This window comes from Podarcis cretensis (genome assembly GCF_951804945.1).
Source record: "Podarcis cretensis genome assembly, chromosome: 2".
In the NCBI taxonomy this organism is placed as follows: domain Eukaryota; kingdom Metazoa; phylum Chordata; class Lepidosauria; order Squamata; family Lacertidae; genus Podarcis; species Podarcis cretensis.
In genome coordinates this window covers 48768624-48794035 of record NC_137171.1, presented here as the reverse complement: position 1 = coordinate 48794035, position 25412 = coordinate 48768624, and the positions used below count along the sequence as shown (strand labels likewise).

At 42.3% G+C, this 25412-nt stretch overlaps 1 protein-coding gene across 4 annotated transcripts in view; it reads left to right on the top strand.

Moving 5' to 3' along the window:
- LOC307209571 (rho GTPase-activating protein 7-like) overlaps window positions 1–25412 on the top strand; it is a 92259-nt gene that overhangs the window by 47464 nt on the left and 19383 nt on the right. For 3 of the 4 annotated variants that reach the window (XM_079964774.1, XM_079964773.1, XM_079964775.1), the window contains exon 2: window positions 25046–25117. In XM_079964774.1, the coding sequence (XP_079820900.1) occupies window positions 25046–25117 (72 nt within the window). Of the gene's footprint in view, window positions 1–16835; window positions 17059–25045; window positions 25118–25412 lie in introns of those variants that run through there. The other variant, XM_079964776.1, reaches the window with a different exon arrangement.

The window sequence follows — 25412 nt, the reverse complement described above, 5'->3', positions numbered from 1 at the left end:
CTGCTTTTTGTGGTATTTTTTGTTGTGTTATTGTAAGCCTGAGGCTTTTGCAATGAGTGAGCGAGAAATGGGGAAACCGCTTCAGACATCCCCTGGAGCTATTCATTTTCAGTTGTTGTAGATGATGGTCACTGCAATAAGGCACAAATATGGGAGCTTTGCAATTTGACACTGTTTAAAACCATATTAACTATCAGGAGCCTATGTATGCAGAGTGGCATTTCTGATAAAACTCCAATCATAAAAGGTTTTATCTGGTGCTGCACCAGCTGCATTCCATTCTGTCAGTGGGATTTGCTCTTTCTCTCTGTGCACCCAGAATGTGCTCTGGATGGTGCCCCAACACTATTTGCATAAACCCTACCCAAATCTGGAGTGGAGTGGCTAAGATGGTTGGATGGTACCTTGTACACGTCTTTCCGGCAACTCCTGCAGCCGAGCTGGTGCCAAATGCTGGTGTTTTCCATTGGATCACATCAGTGAAGCCAAGAGGGGGGGCGGGTCTTGTCATCTGGGCTACCCAAGATTTCCATATACACCGCCTAGGCTTTAGCCCCAGAAAGGTCACTTTGGTGCTTCTAATGCAGGGGTTTGCCTTCACCCCTGGAGGCACACTCCATTGTCTCTTGAGGTGGACAGATGTCAACCATAATTGCCTGCATAGAAGTTACACTTCTGATGAAAGATGTGTGGTTTCTGTGCAACAACTGAGTAATTTAAAAATGGTATGCATAAAAAAAAAATAGAGTTCCACGTTCTGGAAAAGCCTAATGCCTGTGTAAGGATTGTAAAAATTTATCAACCAAAACATTATGAGGTACGCTAAAGTCCAGCCTCTTTATCTGCATAATCTGTTCAGTGTTGAAGCCATTTTGTTACACCTCCTTCATCAAGATTTTCTGGAGTTGCTGAAAATCATTAAAATACTACAGGCCTCCAATTAAGGCTACCATTAGCCTTTAAATATCTTAGAAATCATCTGTTGCTTTAACAAACATGCTTAGTTTCCTTCCTGCATTGTAACTCTATGACTGAATGAGAAAGCGTATTTCACATTCTTTGTGCAGTGATAAGTACAATCTTCATCATAGCTGTGCTGTGCTGCACCTTCTAGGTGGTGCCAGAACATTTCTGCTGATTTTTCATGGCTATGACACTTGACGAAATGTAGTAGAAAGGATGAGTGGAACTGTAGACTGATAATTAGTGGAATTCCACTGTTTCAAAATTGGTGAATGAATATGGAGACAGGCAAAGTAAGTAGGAAAGCCTTTAATCATCGCATTAATGTGTTGGTGGAAATGCCAAGAAAGTCAGCATTCACACAGAGCACATTCGCTCACACACAGATATGCAAAAAGGAAAGGCTAGATTAAACTAGGCTGGGTGGTTCCTTTTTAGTGTATCAAAAAAGAGGCAAATAGGGAAATTACTTGGACTTTCAAAAAGCTGTTAACAATTTCTGTCATCAAAGACTCCTGAGTAAGCTTAGCAGTCATGGAATAGGAGGAGGGGTGCTCTTGTGGATGAGGAATTGGAAAAGTAGAAGTGGGAGAGAATAGGAATCACTACATAGTTCGCCAAATGAAGGGATGTATTGTTGTTGTTGTTGTTGTTGTTGTTGTTTATTAGACTTCCATACCACCCTTCATTACAAGATCTCAGGTCAGTTCACAGGATACAATACCAAGGGGTGTTGTTTATTATTTTATTCTTCTTTTATATTCTGCCTTACTTCCATCATGGAACTCAAGTCTGTGTGTACATGGGGTTTCCAGGCAGTTACATGACCAGGTCCTGAACAGACTCCTAGAACATGTCTGTAGTTCATAGCTTAGTTGATGTAGGTAGGAGTATTATTGTGAAATGAAGTGGCAAGGGGATCACTAATGAAAGTTAAGTGTGTGTGTGCCAAGGAAACAAAAGTATTACTCAAATACATAACTTGCATGCATATTTTACCAACAGCTCATCACCAGTTGTATTTCATAACACAAGATCAGTTGGCTTTTGCATGTGAGGAGAGGGAAAGATAAGGTGCTTGAAAAATGTGTCTGCAAGCCAGGGCAAATTTGAAAATGCAGGCTTCCTGTAGAACAGCATCCATTGAGGCCTTCTAGCCCCTGGCTGCCCCTTGTCTTTTTTATTTTAAAAAAATATTGAATTTGTTGTCAAATATTTCCCATTTTTGCTACATTTTTATGTGATTTTTCAGCTGGTTCATCATTATTTTCCCCACTGCCCTCTCCCAGCAGCTGTCTGGTCTCACAAGGCTGAAAAGTACGGTAAATCCTTCTCCTCATTGTTTTCTATTTTCAGGACAAGTAGGTGATTTTGCTTCCTAACCCAGAAAAGAAAAGCATTTTTAAAAAATCCATTTAAAACACATTTTTGAACTTTGGTGGACCTCCTGATTCAAAGCTAACACTTCTTTTCTAGCCAACAATATGAGCTCATTCCAGATCTGGAAAAACAAAGAAAAATAAATACAGGGCACTTAGCGTTCTTATGTAACATCCGTGGATTTTTGGCACAGACCGTGTGGAAAGCTGCATGGAACTTATTAATACGGCTTGAAAACTGGGTGGACTTCCTTTTCTGTGTTTAACCTTCCCTAGCAGCAGCAGTGAAAGCTATATAACTAAAACAGTTCAGTGTGGTAATAAGGAGTTATCTTGCCAGAGTATTTCCTCCTCTTGTTTGAGCTCTTCAAAAGAGTTTCCTTTGGCTAGGATTCACTGTTTGCTTGGTGGTACAAAACTGGAGGGAACTTTTGCCACTGTTTAGCTATAATGAGGATCTGTGGTGGCTGATCTAGATATGTATGGGTGCCACATATATCCTCACCCTGCCAAGCTACTCATAAGGACATGAGAACAGTACTGCTGGAACAGACTAAAAGCCTATCAGGTCCAGCATCCTGTTTTCCCACAGTGCTTTGCTTGTTCTCTAATCAGAACACTGGTTATCATGCAGCCTTTTTTGCATAGTTGTCAGGTGAAAAAAGGAACTCTTCCTCCATGCTTAAGCTAATTGTAAATATCAGATACCTGGTCTTTGGTTACTGCCATACTACCAGTGTTTTTCAGGAGTTTCAATCACATACTGGAAATTTCAGTTTGTACAGTTTAAGTGGTTTAAAGTGCCTCTGTCTCTAGCACAACAAATCCACTTTAGAATAATAATAATGAACAAACAGGTGTTTTGTGGTTCAGAAAGCATTGAAGAAATGCATTGAAAAGTGTGGTGTGAACAAATGATTAACAAGACATCTAAACACAGCAGAAGAAATCAAGATGAGAGCTCATTGTCGTATAACAAACAAATCAGAAGAAATTCTCAGTGAAGACCACACATAGTCTAACCCAGGCTACCTCAACCTCAGCCCTCCAGATGTTTTGAGACTACAATTCCCATCATCCCTGACCACTGGTCCTGCTAGCTAGCGATCATGGGAGTTGTAGGCCAAAAACATCTGGAGGGCCAAGGTTGAGGAAGCCTGGTCTAACCTCTGCAAAAGCTTTATGCAAGCAAATGTGGATGAATGCTCCAAAACATTATTTGGAGGAGCCTATCAATTCTCCTCCCTTTCCCCACCATTATAGCAGCTTGAAATCTTTCATTTGTGAATTAACATCAACATGAGCCAGGCACTGCTGGCCATCTTTTGCCAAAGTTTTCCATTACCTTGTGGGAATGCTGCATGGGCAGAGGGACTTGGCATGGCTGAGAGACCTTTGATAGACAGTGCGGCTGGGGTCGCAATCCAGTTTTAGCCTTTCCCTTTGCTCATGGAGCCTTCTCTTCTCTGTTTACAACAGTAAAAAGGTCCGCTGGCAACTGTGTTAATTGCTCACATGGAAAAATAACAGTGTGTATATTTTTAGCTGCATTTTTCTCCTATATTCCAACTGAAAACTAGGAGAAGGGTTGTGGTTGCTCATCTCTTCACAGAAATCAAGTTGTGAACCTCTCTCTCAGATACTGGAGAGCAACTTCAATTGACCCAAGGGTCTTTTCGCAGAAGTCTCTTTTCAGGTCAGAACAGCTTGACCAGCCTATAAGACTGAAAAAGTACAAAACTTTATTTCTTCTGTGAGGTAGCTTACCTCAGTTGTCCTGCAGCTTACAGCTGTGAACCAGATAAAGGTAAGACTACTGATGTTCTCCATTAAAGTTGGTAGGACCATTATTGAGGGGGAAGGGCAGCAACAGTACTAACAAACATTATCTTACAGTTGCGTTCTGTGTGGGTGGCTGTGTGTCAGATACAATATATTAGTAATGTGCTTAAAGTGGTGCCTCGCAAGACAAAATTAATCTGTTCCGTGAGGCTCTTCGTATAGCGGTTTTTTCATCTTGCGAAGCAAGCCCATTGACAGCTTAGCGGATTAGCGCTATTAGCGGTTTAGCGGCTTTTAGCGGATCAGCTGATAAGCGGCTTAGGGCTTAGGAAAAGGGGGGGAAGGGGGAAAAACCCCGCAGGAACTCGCAAGACATTTTCGTCTTGCGAAGCAAGCCCATAGGGAAACTTGTTTTGCGAAGCGCCTCCAAAACGGAAAACCCTTTCGTCTAGCGGGTTTTCCGTCTTGCGAGGCGTTCATCTTGCGGGGCACCACTGTATATCAATTTTGCTGGTTTTGGGGTCTTTCTAATTCAGTGGTACCTCGGGATGCGAACGGGATCCGTTCTGGAGCCCCGTTCGCATCCTGAATGGAACATAAGATGCGTTTTGTCGCTTTTTGCCACTTCCGCGCATGCGCATGATATCACTTTGAGCATCTGCGCATGCGCTCCTCAGCAACCCGGAAGTAATGGAGCGCGTTACTTCCGGGTTGCTGCAGAGTGCAACCCGAAAGCTCTCAACCTGAAGCACATTCAACCCGAGGTATGACTGTAATAGTTTACTTGTGAGACCACAGAGTACATGCAAAGAATACTGCTGGATTATTTTGAAATGCTGCGGTTAGGATTGTCTGACTCTTTGCACAGATGTCTTGTTAGAATGACACTTCTTTTGTGCTTGGATGACTTGGCTACATTCAAAGCTGTTGTCATGTGATAGCAGCCAAAAGCAGCTGTCTTTGTATTGATGGCTGAAACCTTAAAGTGAACTTTCTTTAGAAGTGGGCTGTGATTGTGGTGTTAACTCCTTGTATACTTAGGAGTTGTTATGTGTGTGTGGAGAGGGGGGCAGCTTCAAAAAGCTTCCTGAATTGCAATGATGCTTTTACTATAGTATTCCTTTAAGTGTAGAATATCTTTTATATCCATTACCACCAAGCTGGATTGAGACAGTGAAGTGGGTGGACGGGGGCTTTGCTCCCTGCTGTGGTCCTCACCCCTGCACCTACAATTTTAAGGGGGGCACTCCCAGTATCCTTTACAGCAGACAATCTGCTCTTTATCAGGTAGCTCTGGCACCTGTCACCTAACATAGGAATCAGTTAAATTGAGCTAAGTGGGTCTTCCAGGTCTCATCTTTCACATCTGTCAAGCAAAAGCAACAGGACTAAAACCTCTGTCAGAACTGTTATATATATATATATATATATATATATATATATATATATAAAACATTTTCTGAAAGCTCACATACAAACACAGATGGCGTATCCAAAACAGATGATGAATCACTGTTGCTCATCTTTGCCCCCACCTCCCCAAGGCTTTTTCACCACCCCGTAATTTTAATGTGTGTGCTTATGCTAATATAGCATCCACACCTGTTTGGGGGAACTGTGTGGGAAGCTAAGTTGCTAGATGGGTATTGGTTACTATTTCATTTAGGAATTTGTTACAATCTTACAGCATTTGCCTACACACAACTTAAATTAGCAAGGAGTTAATTACCTGTGATGTGATGGAAACAACTATGAAAACCCTTCTTAAATTAAACTAATTGTAAACAGTTTTTTTTTCTAACTTCTGTGTACTCCCAAGTTTTTATTTCAATTTATTGATCATAAGGCCCCCACCTTTTGCTCTTGTCAAATTCCAGTACGAATAGGCTTAAGGCAGGTGTGGAGAACCTTTGACGCTTCAGATGCTGCTGAACTACAGCTCCCATCAGCTCCAGTAAGCATGGCCAATGGCCAGGGATGATAGGTATTGTAGTTCAGAAACTCCAGGAATGCCAAAGGTTCCCAACACCTGACTTTAGGCTACATTGCTTAGCAGAATTATATATGTGTGCTATGGGCAAAGAAGGAAGCACATTTTGTACTTATCTCACATCTCAAGGTAACATGCAATCAATGTGTGTTCCTCCTCTTGCTGCTGCTTTTACTAACGTAAAACAATCCTGTTCCCCCACCCTTTTCCTTTATTCTTCTTCAATAAGTACATCCTTACATTGTTAGCTATATCACACAGTCCCTGTAGCTGTTACTTGGTTAGACTGGCATGTTTGCACGTATCTGACTCTCGCTTTTGTTTTCTCAGTAGTATTCCTGTTTGCTGGCACATCCTAGCCATTTTATTCTACGGAATGGAGAAGGCACATACAGACATACTTGTGCTTTGTGATATGGCCCCAGGAGCCAGCTTTTGTATTAACTGCTGAAACAAAAGACCGATTCATATGCAGTGTAAAAGCTGTCAAAACCCTTAAGATTTCACAATGTGAAACAGAGGGTTTACTTTGCTCTGCTTAAAGGGGGTATTTCATCCAAAGCAAATACACCTCTTACTTGGGGGTGCAGGGAATAAGGTTAGTCAGTTGCAAAAGAATCTATCAGAAGATCCATCTGACTCTTGTCCTTTAAGCCCTGACTGGAATGTGCTTTATTAAGTTGAGTGCTGCCCAGCCATATTCTTTCCCAAAGTGCAGTCTGTAGTGCTAATAGTGTGGTACTCAAGTCTATGTGTTGCTTTTGGAGGGGGTAGAAAGGATAGCATTGCTGCAGGGGAGCAGCTGTGCTGCTTTTCACTCTGAACAACCCTCTTACTTAATTCTTCTTTAAAAAAAAGAAGGGCTGCCATCAGAACATTGGAGGAAGCTGGAGGAGGTTAAATTCAAAAACCAAAGAAGTCACATGTCAGGTGCTTAGGAGATTTTGCAAGAACATCCCAGAACTGGAGCACTGAGTGCCCCTCAAGCAAGGGGGAGAGCTTAAGAGTTCTTTCTGCACCAGGTAACCCAAAGTGGACCCAGCACAAAACGAGCTTTTTAGTTCTCCATTTTTCTTGAACTGCACAATTTCAACCAGCCTGCCTTCAACTGGGTTTGGTTGAGATTGCACAAGTTAAATGTGCATAAGATGTGATCATACTGCATGTCATCCTGTCCTCACAGTGGCCGAACAGATGCCTGTGGGAAGCTTGGAAGCAGTGCAATAGCTCTCTCCTCGCAACTGCCATTCAGCTGCATACCTCTAACAGTGGATGTAGAATATAGCTGCATAAATGCTTTTGGGGTGCAAATAGGCCTTTATTTTGTCATCTCTACCTAGTACGTTATTTTACTTATCCATGTATCTATTGCAGCTTCTTTCTTTAGTGTAATTTTCAGTTCTGCCCTTGAAACATACTGTCAAGAATAATTTTCTTGTTTGTTCCCTTATGTAGATTAAATGTCCAAAAACTGTTGAAGACTTTTAAAAGGTGTGGTGGACTTGCATAGCTTCTAAGTGTCTCCTACTGTAATGTAATGGAGAAGTTATCACAGCCTAGATCAGGCTCTCCCTAGGTTGGCATGTTCCAGAGGATGCTGAGAATGCCCCTTAGGCACTGATGTGGGTGGGAGAGAGAGACTATATTCTGTTCTTGCATAATTTCTGTTCTGTTAGGATACATAATGAGGCAAAGACCAAAGTGCTTATGAGTCCTATTTTGTTACTGGATTTCTGTAGTTGCTCATCAACACATGCTCCCTACAAGCTTGGCAGGCAAAACAAAAAACAATATGATACAGATGCCTTGTTGAGAGGTGAACAGCGTGAAGTAGATGCATCTAATGCTAAACTGGGAATTACAGTCAAACCTCTTCCTACGTCCGCCTCCGCTCGTGTCCATTTCACCCAATGTCCGCAGCAAACCCGGAAGTAACCTGCGGGTTTGCCACTGTTTGCACATGCGCAGAAGCGGGCAATCGCTGCCTGCGCACAACGGCGCCTCTCCCAGCGACCCATTTCGACTTCTGGACCTCCAGAACAGATTGTGGTCATAAGTAGAGGTTCCACTGTATATATTTACAATGGAGGTCACTGAATAGATAAGAGCCCAGAACATAAAGCTAGATGCACTTTTAAAAATGTTGCTACCCAGACTGTACGCCACCCCCAATCTCTACCAAGCAGTAGCAAGATCCCAGGGGGTCCAGGTGCTCACCCAGATTTGTGTTTCCATTGGGAAATCAGGGCAAAGTGGAGACTAGTGTCTTTAAGAAATATGGTTTATTGTACACATATTTGCACCTGGTCTACTTTGGAGAGAGTTTGGAGCATTGCATAGGGTCTTGTTTTCCACAGCAGTGCAACGTTAGAGTCCAAGGCATCCTGCATACCCTCTCTGTGCATCTGTCCCAGCCTGCGCAAGATGGTTCTGCCCTTCACAGCAGCTTATGGAGTTCTGCCCACTTCCTTTCTTCTTCCTATGTACTCCTGCTCCAAGCAGCAGCTCCCCATCTGTCTGCTTGCCCACCTTATCCAGACCTCTGATTTTAAAAGGACAGTATTTTTCTAATATGACATCACATCCTCCCCATCACCTTGGAAACTTCCTGTCCTCACCAGCAGAGCTTCCTACCTGGTTGATCGTTTCCATCAACCAGGTTATTGTGCTTCTGTCCCAGCTGTCCCAGTTTGGTTAATGACTTGTTTCAAGCAACTTTTTTCATTCTTCAGGACTTCTATCTCAGGTGAGGCCCTGGCCTGGCATCTTCCCTTTAGTACTCCAAATATTATCTAAATTCTATCATTTATTCATTTCTACAATTCGCTAACTCTAGCAGTTATAAACTTTGCTTTGTGTCCACAATTATAGCTCAAGCAGTTCCTTTGAATATTCATGGTAAGGGAGAGCAAGCAGGGTTTCTGGTGGTGGCATGATTACATAGGGAATAGTCTAGTGATATCAGAGTTCAAATATGTAGAGGGTGGGAGGGGGTTGGCTCCAAATGACTCCAGTTGTTGGAACAGTGCCGGTCTTGCATTGCTAGTGTAGTTTTCTGGAATGTGTGTACTCTACAAGTTGCTTTCCTCTGAAGTATAGGATATTAGAGTTCAGGGGCAGTTATCTTTAAAAAAAGAGGGGGGGATTAAAGGAAGAAAATACATGAAAGGAAGAATAATTGATCCCAGGGATATACCTGTGGCATTTTGGAAGAGAAGAGGGACCCAGTTTTCTGAAACATTAGTGATCCAATATTATTTTAAAATGTGTACCCTGACAAACATGGCTCATGGAGTCCATGATGCAACCAATGCACAATTATTACACCCACCCGACTTCTATGAATGTTGAAAAGTTTACAGACTGCAACAGAGTTAGTGTCCTTTTGGAAGGAGGTCACTGGAGGCTTATAGCAATAGGCACTATCTGAGTTGATTTACTAAATATTCAGGTTGGACTACATATGGGGAATCTGTGGCCCTCCAGCCCCCAGCCAGCATGACCAGTGGTCAGGTACAATAGGAGTTGTAGTCCAATAATATATGGAGGGCTACTGGTTCCCCATTGCCAAAGTCTACTGTCCCACATATTATCCCCATAAAGTGATGGGCCCCCAAATGTTTACAGAACACAAAGCTCAGTTCTCCATTTGCAATTTGTCCGCAAGCACATATGCTGCCACTTGAAAAGGAGAAAAAGCAGGTTTTAGTTTCAAGAAGAACCCAGCTGCCTACTCTGAACAATTGTGTCTGAAGTGGCTGGGTAGGGATTTCTAGGGCTTACGCATGTCCATCAGTTAATGGCTGCATCAGTATTGGGATTTTTTACAGTCTGCACCTGCACTGAGAGTGTTTTTAAAGATGTTTTTAATTGCCCTTTTATTGTTTTATTGCTTGTTTGCCGCCTTGGGATCCTTTGGGACAGGCATCTCCAAACCTGACCCTCAAGCTATTTTGGAACTACTATTCCCACCATCCCTTACCACTGGTCTTGTTAGCTAGGGATGGTGGGAGTTGTAGTCCCAAAACATCTGGAGGTGCAAGTTTGGCCCTGCCTGCTTTAGGAGAAAGGTCGGGATAAAAGCATAAAAACATGATAGATAAAAAATAAAATTGCATTTTAATTCTACCTAGCCCTTAGTCTGATCTTCTTTTTAAATTGGACATGAAGCAAGCTAGGCAACCCAGCTTTGTCCCTTGGAGAAGACACAGTAAGCCAAAATCTGGCTTGGGAAAAGGAATGCATATTCTTCTTCAAAAATAGTCTGGAGGTGGAGTCCAGGCTTGATTGTGTCAGCTGTAACATATCTGGCAGTTAGGATTGTCCCCATCTGCCCTACTTAGGACCTAAGAGATTATTTTATAATCTTTAAATAGTTTGGGAATTTTGTTTAAAGTGAGCTGCTTTGAGATGACTTGCAGGATAATTCATAACCAAATAAGGGTATATTTGTCCCCAAGATTGCTTCCATTTCGTAGATACTCCATGTATTGTGGAGATTCCCTAAACTGCATTTTGAGATCCCAGGTGTATATGATTACATCTGTATTACTTCAGTTTAGCAAATAACTAGAATTGGCAGTTTAAAAGCTAAGTTGAAATTAGTCCCACCTTTGTCACTAAACCGTACAGAATCTGAAATACTAAGCAGTTGAGAAAAAGTTTGGGAGACGCCAGTCATTTATACGAAACAATTGTACAAACAAAAAGCTACAATGTTAACATATTTTGTCTTCTGTTTCAAGTCAGCTTAGCAAATATCTGAGAAATGAGCAAACTCATAATTATTAAGTTCTCTTAACTAATAACTATAACCTTTCAGTTTTCCCTGTGTTCCTCTGCCTTTTCTTAGCAAGATCTAGAGGTGTGTTTTAAATTCTACTCTAGGAAATTACAATTTAGCTAATACCTTATCGCTCTCCTTTGCTGTGACTGGCTAATCACTTTGACATAGCTGGTCCTTTTAAAGACTATTCTGTTGTGCATAACTTCAGGTAGCATTGTGCTATATGAATCATGGGGCTTGGAAAGCAAAGCAAGTAAAGGGAAAACTTGAAGCAAGTCTAATCTGGTTGCTGAATGGATCAGATAAATCGGGGCTGAATGGATCAGATAAATCGGGGCTGTTGTTTGTTGAGGCTTTGCCATCTGTGCTGTGAGCAAACACTTGAAAAACTTGCACCTTGTAGCATCTGTGTGGGTAGGTGCATTGCCAGTCCTATTTAGGTAGGTAGGAATCTCTCTACGGGACAGTTTATATACGGGACAAACCCCACTTTACATTAAATATAATCTAAAAGAGAATAAACATTTGGTATAAATATACAGTGTGTGCTTAAATCACACTTGTGCTCTTCCTCAAATCTGAAGGGAGCTAGGCAACATGTTGTTCACCAAGTACTATAGACTACAACTCCCATCAGCCCCAGTCAGCATGAGAAGTGGGCTGGGATGATGGGAACTGTAGTTCACAACCTCTGGAGGGCACCATGTTAGCTACCCGTGGGACAACTACCGTCATTTTAAAATAGACTTAAATGCATAGCATTAAAAATGCTTCATAAAAGCGAGTGACATCCAGCACAACAGTTCTGCACCCCTCAGCCCAATTTTATAGGAATTCCGCTGGTAAGAGATAATCTGAATTAGGGCTGCCATACATCTGGATCTTCCCAGAAATTACTGTGATTTCAAAGGTGGAATTGATTTCCGGGGGGAATTTCCGAAAGGTGATGCTTTGTCCTTGATTTTAGGCAAGTCAAGTCAACAGTTTCAGTGGTTTCTCCCTAAAAAATAACAACAACTCAACGACTTTCAGGATGTCCTGGTTTTTACTTTTTAAAATATGACAACCCTATCTGAATATATGTTTTTGGATTCTAGTTGTGAACATCCCCCACCCACCCACAACTCCTCTTACAGCAATGAATGATAGGAAATCCTTGAAATGCATCCTGACAGTTGAGCAATCCTAAATGCTGAAGTTTGCTACTGATGAAACCACAAACTATTTTTGTCTAGACAAAATCCATATTAAAAAAATAAAAAAAAATATTATTAATCCCAGCTAGCCAGTTAAATTAGGACACCTGATTACAACACAGTGGGAACTTGAATGCTAGTAATCTTTGTGTTTCTTTCCCCACACCTTAACACTGTGTTTAGGCATCTTCCTTTTAAAAGTGAGAGAGCCTTGGACCTGTACAGAGATACCGTATATGCTCTTAAGAGATCACACTCTTTGAACTATTGAGTGCCTGTGAACATTTTGTTGATTTATTTATCCCACAATTTATTTATAAGCTTCCTTTGAAACTAGTGCACTCAAAGCAGATTACAAAGTAAACTAAAATTAAAACAACCTCCACAGTGTGATCTTGCAAATTGCAGTATGATCATACAAATAAAACAAATGGCATAACAGCAGTAATTTAAAATGTAATGATAATAATAATAGCCACTAATTAAGTACATAAGAAGTGTCTTGTTGGATCAGACCAAAGGCCTACCAGGCTCAGCAACCTTTTCTCACAGTAGCCAACCAGATGCCTTTAGGAAACCAATCAGGAAGACCTGAGTGCAATCTTTTCCTGGCAACTGGTATTTGGAGGGGTAGAACATAGCCAAAATGGCTAGTACCCACCCATAGCCTTATTGTCCATGAATTTGTCTAATTCTTTTTATAAAACCACCCAAATTTTGTGTTGTTATTTATTCCTGTAAAGGTAAAGGTAAAGGTACCCCTGCCCGTACGGGCCAGTCTTGACAGACTCTGGGGTTGTGCGCCCATCTCACTTAAGAGGCCAGGGGCCAGCGCTGTCCGGAGACACTTCCGGGTCACGTGGCCAGCGTGACATCGCTGCTCTGGCGAGCCAGAGCCGCACACGGAAACGCCGTTTACCTTCCCGCTGGTAAGCGGTCCCTATTTATCTACTTGCACCCGGAGGTGCTTTCGAACTGCTAGGTTGGCAGGCGCTGGGATCGAGCAGCGGGAGCGCACCCCGCCGCAGGGATTCGAACCGCCGACCTTTCGATCGGCAAGCCCTAGGCGCTGAGGCTTTAACCCACAGCGCCACCTGCGTCCCTTATTTATTCCTGTATATGCCTATGAAAAGGCTGTCATGTTTGAGCATGTTAAGGCAGCACTGGGAAGACACATTACTTCTCATTCCCAGCCATTTTGTAATTGAGAACCAGCAGATTGTCTGATTCTTCCTGTCCCCACCCTTGACCCCAAGGTGTTGCAATCCCTTCCTGAATGTGCAGTCTTGTTTGCAGAGTTTTTTATGTAAATGCATCTAAATGAAGTGCGAATAAGATATGCATATCTATCACACAGGTACAATTGCTTAGGATCTGGCCTTTCTGACTCTTTGAAGTTCACATTCAGTGGCAAATTTGAGATTATTATAGATAATATGTGAAAGCTATGAGGGTTTTACTTGGTGAGCCAGATAAGAAATTCACACATTTCTCTAAAGACATATTTTTAATAGAAAAAGGATGACCTGTATGTAGATTTTTGTGATTAGAGTGAACCATAGGATATTCATAGGAACAGATAATGGTTTTCACACACACACACACACACACACACACACACCCCCTCACACACCCTCAATTTTCCACATGTAGCTCCTGGCAAAACATAGGTGCAAAATAACACACTAACCTTACATAATGTAGAATAAGATACTTGATCATATCCCAGAATTGTGTCTGTATTTTTGTAAGTCAGCTCAGCGATACAGGAAGTTTAAGTTTTTCAAAGACAGCTGAGATCATATGGAAGCTAATTGCATTATGCAAAACAGCCTTTGACAATTAATTTTCAGTGGGTGTAAATAGAATCATTTGGAGAACTGCCAAACAGCTAGTGCATGCAAGCCCTTAACGGCAGGCTGAAATAAGTGAAATTTAATTTGTAAGTAAATTCCATTACGCTTAAGTGGCTAAACAACTGTCTAAAAAGCTATACACCATTATGCAGTTTGTTTGCATACAAACTGGTATTTACAGGCAATAATGGCAATATCTCACTTAAAAACGGGTTGTATGATGGAAGATTTGGTATAACATTGGCTTGTGTTCTCATAGGGACGGCTTGCATGCTGGGTGGGTTTATGTTTTGAACATTATGTTGAACTACCCACAGAGTATCTTTTGCAACTTTAGATAAGCAGTGATTCTTTGAAGATGTGGGTGTTGTGGTATAAATGCCCACAAGTTTACATGCCCGCCCCCACACATTTTTTTTATTTCTGTTTTTAATTTTCCTTTCATGTGTCATTTCATGCCCATCTTACTACTTGGGTGGAAGACTAACTAAACAATCCGCTATGTTTGTGCAGAAGTAAGTTGCACTGATTTCAATGAAACTTAGTCCAATGCAAGTGAATATTGTACCGTAGCCTTACTTTTAAATGTGGAATCTTAAAAGTGCTTCCTCTTGACTAGAGTCATCCAGAGCTTTAGCTATGACGTTAAGATACCTCACCATTTCTGTGGAGTGTGTGCGTGTGTGTGTGTGTAAACTGCATTTAATTTCCTCTGCCCTCCCTACTTAAGAAGAGTACATCTAGAATGTATGTAAAATAAGCACAGAGATAAGATGCGCAATTTGTCTCTGGTTATATCTAAATGAACAGAATTTAACTACTAGATGAATTCAGCAGTTTTACATTGGAGCCTTCCTTTGAAATTCCTTTGTTCATGCAGCAAAGTGTTAAGACTGAAAACTTCTACTGATTTTTGAATTCTCCCATTTCTGATGTCATTTATGCCTATTGATTTTTTTCCATAAGGACTGGCCTTTTTTTTACTTATTATGTAGAATGCAGAAGGAGATTTCTAACACATGACATATATCACATTGGAAGATAAGCAGGTGATGTTGTGGCTCTCATTATGATGTCCTGTAATAGTGTTGCCTGACTTGACATACGGATTTGTTGCAGGTACTGTTTCCTCTGTATGTGTTTGTTTTGTGGTCTTTTATTGCTGGTAAGTAGCTATTTTGGGTTAGTGGGCTGTAAGTGACCTATCACCCACAGCTTGTGAAAAGGAAGTGTCATTGTCCGGGTTAGACTGTAGGTCCTTAATGGTATGTTTGGCTAGTTTTAGCTGGGACCTATAGATGACAGGTGGTCATTTTTTCTTCTGTACTAGACTGTTCCTAAGTACCAATGTTTCTTTGTTAATCTGTTGGTTTTTACTTAATTAGAAAGTTTTGTAGCCTTCAGCTACATACACACACCATACATTTAAAGCACATGGCTCCCCCCCCCCAAGCCTGGGAATTGTAGTTTGTTGCAGGTGTTAGAACTTGTACATCTGTGAGGGGTAAACTACAGTTCACAGGATTCTTTGGGGAGAGTCATGTGTTTTAAATACATGTTTTATATGCAGCCTTAAGAAATGTACCTTCTGCCTCTGATGAATTGGACTCTGGGCCACAAAATATTAGTCCATAATCAACATGTTAGCCTTTAAGGTGCCATAAGACTCTTGTTGTTCTTGTGAATTCAGTTTCTTAACTGTAGCATAGGATAAATAAATGCTTGACCTGACAAACTGGTTTTAGGAAGCTTATTGAGTGAAAGGCTCTCTTGAGTAATAAAAAGAGCTCTGGAACTGTGGTGACCCAATACTTGATAAATTCCTAATCTAAATTCAATTTGTGTGCCAATAAGGAAACAAATTTCCAAACTTACATATGCCATTTTATGCAATTTTACTCAACTGCTAACTAGGGATATCTCTGCAATAGCTAAAAGACAGGCCATGGAATCTTACTCTTTAGAGGTTTTCAGAAAAGAACAGGGAAAGAACTTCCTCCCAACTGGCTACTGAAGGCCCTGTTACCTGGAGGCAACAAGGTGAGAGGATGGGCTATGTGATTAAATCAGTGCTAAGAATGTCCCTGTCCTCAGGCTCACAATCTAAAAATACACAATACACAGGAAGGAGGTATATGTATTATTATGGGTATGGTTGCAGGGAGCTGACATTGCTAGTGGCTCAGTTCATATCCAGTGGCTACCTTGCTGTTGCAAATTTCTGTGCCAAAAGCTTTGCTTCTGGTTGCACAGCACCTTTTCTCTATTCAAGAATGACCTTGGTTGCTTTACATAAGCCTGAGTTTCCCTTTGTTGTGGAAAGCTACTCCCATCCTCCCTGAGCTGGCTGAGAGTTCTGTATCCCTGCTGCCCATTCTGTCTGGCTGCCCTGACCTCCCTCCCTGTGTTAGTGGCTGGGTCCCCCACCAAACTCAAAAATAGAACAGGGCAGTCAGCTATTCATTGACAAGGGGAAGAGGTTTCTGGTTGGCCACCCTGAGACTGCTGGACTAGGTGGGTCATGGGCCTCATCCAGCAAGCTGTTGTGGAAGCTTCTTATTACCCAAAGATGGAACAGAAAGGGGGCATCCTTATGTCTTCTCACACCCACCCACCCTGTATTTTCATGCAGAAAATTAAATCCTGGTGCTCCTCACACACCTCGAGGCACTGATATAGATAAGCTCCTCAGGCCCTCCTGGCACGTCGCTGTCAGTCACGTCCACAACAGCGACCGTGCCTACTTATTGTCCGCCCAGCCCAGCCCCTCGCTCGAGGAGAGGAAGTCGCCAGGTGCCTGCGAGGCTGAGGCAGCCGCCTCCTTCCCTCAGCGCTTCGCCGGCCGCCCAGAGAAGTCGGCGGGGTGGGTGGAGCCGGGGTGGAGGCAGCAGCGCCTCGCTCCATTCGCCTCAGTAGCGCCGGCGGGCGCCTCGTCTCTCTTGCGCAGCGGCGGGGCGGGATCTGTGCCTTCGGCAAGCCCTTCACAGCCTCTGTCACGCTCCCGGCTCCTGCTCTGGTTTCCTTCGGCGGCGATGAAGTGAGCTGGAGACTGAAGCTGCACCGTTTTCGCTCAGCGCTCGGGACCGAGGCGGGATGATCCTCACGCGTAAGTGTCTTCGCCTCGGGGGGAGTTCTGGCGGCGAACGAGGCGCCTTCGAACGGAGAGCGGGAGTTTGGGGCGACCGAGGAGCCGCAAGCGCCACGCAACGGGGAGGGGGTTGTTTCTCGGGAAGGGGCTGCGGGTTTTGCCCGCGGAGGACGAGAGGTTTTCCCAGACTCGAGGAGGATTTTGTGCCTGGTCGGATAGTTGCCGAGCTTGGCTTTTCGCTTGGGGTTGGCTGGGTTATTTGAAGGGGTTTGGGGAACGAACAGGTTTGTTTGCGCGCGTGTTGAACAGAACGCGACCCCTTTTTTTGCAGCGGGGCGGGGTAAGATACTAGTTTCAGTAAATATAACGCACGTTACTCGCAGAACGTGTTTTAGGAAAGATGTATGCCGTTAAAAGTGTTGCGAAATACGAACTCAATCGAGGAAGGGCATGGTGATGCGGCAGAGATTGTGCCTCGCCATAAAACAAATCCATCGTCTGCGCCCCGTTTTGTCACGTGTGGAAGCTGGCAGAAGCTAGCTAGCTATCTTTCCTGGAGCGAAGCTTTTGAGTGTGTGAGATCGTTTTCTACTGAAGTGAAAGAATAATAATACTAATCTGCCACTGTTGGGCTTCTAAACAGCCCTAACTCAGCTCTGAAGAATGTAGGTCAGCAGTGGTGGAACATTTAAGGTTAGTCTCTTGTTTGCAATTCAGACAGTTGGGAAAGGATCCATGGAACTGATTTAAAGCTGAATCTTCACTCTCACACAACTATCTCATAAAACCTACGTGACTCAGACAATAGGTAGTTGCCTGATATATCATGAGGGATGTTCCCACTCCATAGAGACAGAAGTAATGCTAACAAGTTCCCAGTCAGCACCTTTGATATTAGCAGAATGAAGTGCTGCAACCTGCAATTTTGTACATGGAGGGTGAGACTGAAGAGAAGACCTCCTATTCTAGACCATATATTCTGGTACCCTCTATCTCAGTGGTTCCCAGTTAGGGGTCCAGGGACCCCTGGGAGTCTGCAGAATACACCCAGGGGCTCTGTGGCCTCATCCCTTGCCTCCCCCAACTATTTTTTTGGTCATTTTTGCATGGTAATATCACAAGTTTTATGGTATGTTTTAGCACTGCGTTTTTAAAATATATTGGCCAAAATTGGTTTCGAAATCACACTGCAATAATGATTTTGACCCAGCAATATATCACTCATCAAGTGAGGAAGAGCAGGGGCAGCCAATTTCAAGGCACTGACTGCCACCGCTTTGTCTCCTTCCCCCACCCATCCAATCCCTGTGGCTGTTCCTTCCCTCATCCCCATGCCTGATCTCCAATTTCAAACATTGGGATATATCAGAATATAATGATGTTTAACTGCTGATATATCATGATGTTGAAAACCAGATAATCACTCAGCCATATGTTTTTTAGCATACCTAAAATCTTTTGCTTATTAGGGGCAACCCGACGTTTTGTTTAAAAAATTGCTTTGCAGAAGTAGCTACCATAGTTGTCAAAAATTTCAAAAGTAGAGGGTCCGTGGCTTAGCTTTTGAAAAATAAGGGGTCCTCAGTAATTAGCAAATTGGGAACCACTGCTCTATCTGAAAAGATGACTTCTTAGTTATGCAGTACTTGCAAAATACTTTTCGATTTTACCTTACTATTCTGATACAGTAGGTACCTTGTGAATTGGAGGTCACCAACACTACTGATGACAATGATGGATGGGAAAGTGACTTGTACTTAACAGTATGGTCATGTGTATGCCAGATTTTGAGCCATACCTTTTTCTTGACACTTTTGTAGAACAGCAAAAATGTTCAAGCATGTGGCTATCCAGGAGGAAACTTGCTGCTGCTTCACTCCTCCCGGCCACTGCTGTGTATTCAAGGCCAGGGGAGGAGCAGAGTGGCAGCAATTTTCTCCCTTAGTACCCACACACTTGCCCCTTCTAAGTCCTAGTTTGACTTAGCATTAAATTTGAACCAGACCATTCTATGATAGTCTGAGCATAGATTTAAATGAAGAAATACTTCATTAAGGCATGATGTGGCATCCAAAGAATAGTTGGATTCATTCAACTTTATTATGATTTTCATAGAGACATATATGCAATAAAATAAAATAAGCTTATCTGTCTGAGAACAGTATGTGAAAACATTTATTTTTGGGAATAGGTGCTTTATTGGAAGGACTAATAAAATTAATATGCAGCATGTCCTTGCCTTACTGTTAACTCCCCAGCTGCAGACACAGCCAAGAACAAGAACAATACAACAGAAGGCTGCACAAAGGGTCTTGTCAGAACAGTTGCTGATGGGATAGACTCTGGTTCTATAGGTAATGTGCATTTCAGTGTGTGACATCTGGCTGTTGCAGCTGTCAGGCAGATAGATCCCATGCATATTGACTGGTTCTGGAGCAGATGGAGGACGTTGGAGGAAGAACAATAGAGTTAAGTTTCCAAGAACAGGAGGAGTAGGAGGCAAAAATATTAGTTTAGTTCTGGGGCAGTTTGCTTTTTATTCTTCAGAACTAGCAAACACAATATTTTGTTTTGTTTTTAATTGTGTTAGGCTTTTTGTTTTGTTGCACAATCAGCGGCGTAGCGTGGGTTGTCAGCACCGGCAAGGCAAGTAATTTGCACCCCCTAACCCGGGGCAAGGCAAGTAATTTGCGCCCCTAACCTGCCGCCGCTGCCAGCTTCTTCTTGCTGCTGCCTGGGCTGGGGTATTTACGGTAAGGTAGCCACGGCGCCCAAACGACGCCGCTTGCCCGGAGGAGGAGGAGGGCAGAGAGGCGAGGAAAATGCAACATGGCCCAGCAGCTGCAGCAGCGGCGGCGGGGCTGTGAGGAGGGGCTGCCTGGCGCGCCCTCCGCGGCCCTGATGCGCGGCGAGCGCTGAGAGCCGCTGCCTGCTGGACGCCTTCAGCCCGGACGCGCGCACAGCTCGTCGGTTCCGTGAGACATGGGGCTCTGCTACAGCCTGCGCCCGTGGCTCTTCGGCGACTCCGGAGGCGGCGAGCGCCCCCCCCCCAGATGTTGCACCCGGTGCGGCCGGCCCCCCCTGCACCCCCCACGCTATGCCACTGTGCACAATGACATTAGTATGCAAAAGTGAAAACCTACAAGTATTGGTATAAGTAGCAATGGGAGCAAAACTATCATAATGTATTTTTTTTCAAAGCTGGGAGTCTTGTTCCAATGGTAAAACATAGGATTGTAGTGCCAGTTCTATAAAAAATGTTTAGATTGTTGCAATGTGGTGTTGTACATGCAGCTACCTGTAAAACTCTATGGAAACTTCAGTTAGTCTAAAATAGGGCTGCAAGGTTGTTAACTGGGATTGGACTTCTACCTTTGTTTATTGCTTTTAGCCAGGTTACTTCCCATATGTTCCTTCCTGGACCTTGAGGTGATTATTAGTAACCTTCTCCAAGTGTCACTGCCAAGTGAGGTCCCGTAAGTGGCTAGGAGACAGAAGGGCCTTCTATTTGACCACCCTGGTTGTGAAATGCTATCCCCATTGAGGCTTCCCTGATGCCCACTTTGTATTTATTTTGGCACTAGGCAAAAACATTTATTTCCCAAGCTTTAAATAGGTAGTTTAGGACCTTTTTAAGGTTTTGAGGTTATGACTGTCTAATTTGCCATTATCTGTGGTGTGTTTGTATTTTTATTATAATTGTATTTTAATTTAGCTAGATCTAGACTTTGATTGGAAAGGCTTATGATCTAGTAGAAGAATCCTGCTGATGGAAAAGGGAGTGAAACAACATTTGTTTATTCCCCCCCACCCTTACAGCTCTTATGCCCCACTGAAAATATGATCTGTAGGGGTTGGGGGATTCTATGCAATAGCATGAGAGGTGGCACTGGGGGTTATAGGAGGAAGTGGGATTCAATGGAAATACTCCCATCACTGTTTTCTCCTGGCAGGAGCATCCTGAGCAGAACTCCACCAGGTGATGCTGCTACCAGTGCCAGCAAACTTTGGAGCCAAACCCTTTTGCTTACATATTGTGCTAACAGTTTTTATGCACACCAGACATAGAGGGGCATAGAAATACCACAAGCTAATGATATACAGTACTTTCGATTGGAATTAACATTCAATTAATATGCCAGTATCATTTTCATGTGAATGCAATAATCAAGATGTAAAGCAACAAAGAACAGTAGAAGACAAACATTCTGCTTTTGAGACATGTATGGGCATTTTGAAATCTTAATGTGGAACTAAATGTTTGAGATTTACTCAGCTCTTTCAGGTCTCCACTATCCCACAACATGGGAAGCTGGAAATGGTGATTGTGCATCAGATATGATTGTTGTGAAATTCAAACATAGTTTATGCATATAATTGGTTCTCATTTGCATCTAAGCTTAAAAACTGTGTATAAGATATAAAGCTGAAAGAGGTGGCTAGGTGATAAACTTAAATCAGATGTCAGTAGAATGACATTTCCTCCTCTAACCACCAAAGATAGTGAAAAATGAATTACTTAGTGTTTGAATATATGTTTACTGTCAGTGAGACATTTTTATATTCTGTAGCTTTAAACAAGGGTCTTTTAGAAGTAAGTACCAGTTTAGATTGTTAAAACGAAGTACTTACTTGGAATATTAGTTTTTATTTTTTTATTTTTTTTAAAAAAATCAGTAATAAAGCATTGTAACAAAGCACAAATATCAAAAGTAACCAATGCTCAAATATGTTAGACAATGGTAAAGGACAGGCATTATTCCTAGTTGCATTTCTATAAAATAAAGTTTGATTTTCATTCTTCTGGCTGCTACGTGATTAGTTTCTGCTTGTGTGTTTAGTGTATTTTCACAGTAATCACAATGATGCATGCAATTAGAAGTGGATATGCTATTGAAATAACTGGAATGGAAGCATGCTAGATTATGTTAATCAGTTTTACTTTAGTTTGCTTCATACCTAAGGGGAAGTTAGCTTAATTTTCTTCAGTGATAGTTGTAAATGTTGCTTAAGGAAGATTTGGTATCTTTGCTTCAGCACTGAAGAAAATTAATAGCACATTCTTCCTGTTTTCTCAGGCACAGACTGATCTGACCTGGTAGCATCCTTTTTAAAGTATTTGTCCTGTATAGCACTAAGAATGAAAAATTAACCAGAATTCATAACACATGTTTGTATAATTTCTCAAAAGGATCTAGCAGTGATAGTTTTATTAAGGAAGAACAATTCATTTTGAACTTCTGCTTGTTCTTTAATCTTTGAGTAATGAGGCCTGCAGGAAGTGGAAACATTCAACCGTTCAAATGTTTAGAAAGCCAGGAAATGTGTTACATACAAAGAGTAGGGGGTCATGTCAGAGCTGGCTCTGGAATCTTGCGCTATATTCCAGTAGTTCCATAAAATATATTTAAAGCCCTGTCATCCTTTTTTCCTTTAGCAAATGCCACTCAATGGAAACTAGAAAATAAAAAGACTGATACTGGAGCATTCTTAGAAAAGGCAGCCCTGGAATGAGCTACACAAAATAAGTTGCCCAATTTGAATCTGTCTCCTGCTAAACAAGCTTCTTTTAAGTAGTTTTTCACACAAAAAAAACCCTAGGGCTTGCCACATATTTTCTCTCTGTTGGTGGCATGTATGGGAAATATGACAGTCAACATGTCTGTTTATGAAAACAGACTTTGCTGACTTGCTGATTTAGGGTGTTCATGCCAAGTGAAATATCCCTGGCTCTTTATAAATTTCAGTATGTGTGGCATAGTGGTGCTCCATGTGGCTGGTCTCAAGCCTTCAGCCCCTTGTTGATGTGCTGGAAGCGCAAAATTTTGAGCAAGGTAGCTTGTTCATTGAATACTTGGTACTTAGCTAGTCCCATGTAAAGCTCCTGCTTCTACATTCTACACATCTTTCTTAATAGTTTAACTGCCTTAGACTTAAAATCATTTTTGTAAAGGAAAGGTGTTCTCCATAATATTGTTTTGGAATTGCATATACCAATAAAAGTTGGTTAATCATCAGTGTGGAACTAGGACAAAATCATTATTATTATTATTATTACTATTATTATTATTATGAGAGACTGAAAATTTGTTTGATAAGATACAAAGCAAAACTTGTGAGACTCTGGAAATATTTTTTCATACTCTTTTCTCTAAGCTGATAACTTAATGATGACTATTTTGAGGAAAGGTACACTATTAATTGGGACGCGGGTGGCACTGTGGGTTAAACCACAGAGCCTAGGACTTACCGATCAGAAGGTCAGCGGTTCGAATCCCCGCAATGGAGTGAGCTCTCGTTGCTCGGTCCCTGCTCCTGCCAACCTAGCAGTACGAAAACACGTCAAAATGCAAGTAGATAAATAGGTACCGCTCCGGCGGGAAGGTAAACGGCATTTCCGTGCGCTGCTCTGATTCGCCAGAAGCGGCTTAGTCATGACCTGGAAGCTGTACGCTGGCTCCCTCAGCCAATAAAGTGAGATAAGCGCCACAACCCCAGAATAGGCCACGACTGGACCTAATGGTCAGGGGTCCCTTTACCTTTACCTTTACCTTTACACTATAAATTAATAATAATGCATTCCATCAGGAAAGCTTTGCCAGCTGGTGTGTGTGTGTGTAGGGATCCTTTTCAGTCAGCAGTCAGAAGACCTTGGGTGGCCATATGAGGGCTGCAACATGAACTGGACTAGAGGAGAGAACAGCCTGGGGTCTTCCTTAAGAAGAGACACAGTAACTTGCAATATTGGTTCACTTTGGAGACTGATGGCTTATGCTCTTCCAGAAGTATATTAAATATGTTTACATTTTTAAGGCATCTGGTGAATGTTCTGTAGTTCTGCAAAGTTGTGTTTTTCCTTTTTCCTGTGGGAATGTTATACTGTTAGCCACAGGATTTTTATTAATTGCCACAAAATAAGTCATTAGTTTTTAGTTCCTGACATCTGTTTTTGTGAACTAGATGCCAGGTGTTATAGATAGTGAGCTGTAAAACAAATAGTAAAATACTTTAGGAGCATGGTTGTTTCCTCAAAGAACCACAGAACACCTTCCAAGCCACCAGAGCACCTAGTTGTACACTCTAAAGCAACAAGCATTTCTCGGCACACTGGAGGCATTAGCCTTGTTTTCAAACCATCATCATTTCTCAAATATAATAATAATAATAATAATAATAATAATAATAATAATAATTTATTTGTACCCTGCCCATCTGGCTGGGTTTCCCCAGCCACTCTGGGCGGCTTCCAACAAAGATGAAAAATACACTAAAATGTCACATATTAAAAACTTCCCTGAACAGGGCTGCCTTCAGATATCTTCTGAATGTCAGGTAGTTGTTTATCGCTTTGACATCTGATGCGAGGGCATTCCACAGGGCGGGCGCCACTACCGAGAAGGCCCTCTGCCTGGTTCCTTGTAACTTGGCCTATTGCAGTGAGGGAACCGCCAGAAGGCCCTCGGAGCTGGATCTCAGTGTCCGGGCAGAACGATGGGGATGCAGAAAGTGTGCCTCACAAATAATTTCTCAGTGTTTAGACAAAAGTATTGTTCTGACTATACAAAAGATGCATCTGAGCAGGAAAATCACTAGGGGCACTGCATAAGTAAAGCTATTATACTCAATGCCACCAGCTTAGACGCAACTGCATGTCAAAAGCATCTGTTGTGTGCTTGGATACTCAGAATGAGGTATGTGTATGAAGACTACAGGCAACCCCTGGTTTAGGCGAGTCCAAATGATGTATGCCAAACCCAGAAGTATCCCCAAAATGTAATAAAAACGGCATGAAAAGGGGCAGAGTAGACTCGTGCACTCTGCCAACGCACCTGGGGATCTGGAACACAAAACGAGGATTGTCTGTAATATATTAAAAGGTAGGGAGGAAAGAAAACGGGTTGCTTTAAAGATAGTAGCATAGCTTAACAATGGGTTGGTTTTTTTGCTCAGTATTGGAAAACAAAACTTAATTTGTGTTCTTTTTTTGTTTTGTTTTTAATTGCAGAAATTGAGGCCAAAGAAGCCTGTGATTGGCTGAAAGCTGCTGGCTTCCCCCAATATGCTCAGATGTTTGAAGGTACTACTTCACCCATGGCGTTCTGAGATGCAGAATAATTGAAAAGTCTTGGCAATATGTTCCTTCCCTTTATAAACAGAAAAGCTTGTGGTCCAAAATGCAGTCAGTTATAGAGAAATATCTAACAAATTCATGGATGACAAGGCCATCAGTGGCAACATAGCCATGGTGGCTATGTTCTACCCTCCATTGTCAGAGGCATTATGCCTCTGAATACCAGTTGCTGGGAATTGCAAGTGGGCTAAGGGCTGCTGTGCTCATGTCCAACTTGCAGGCTTCCCACAAGCAAACTGAT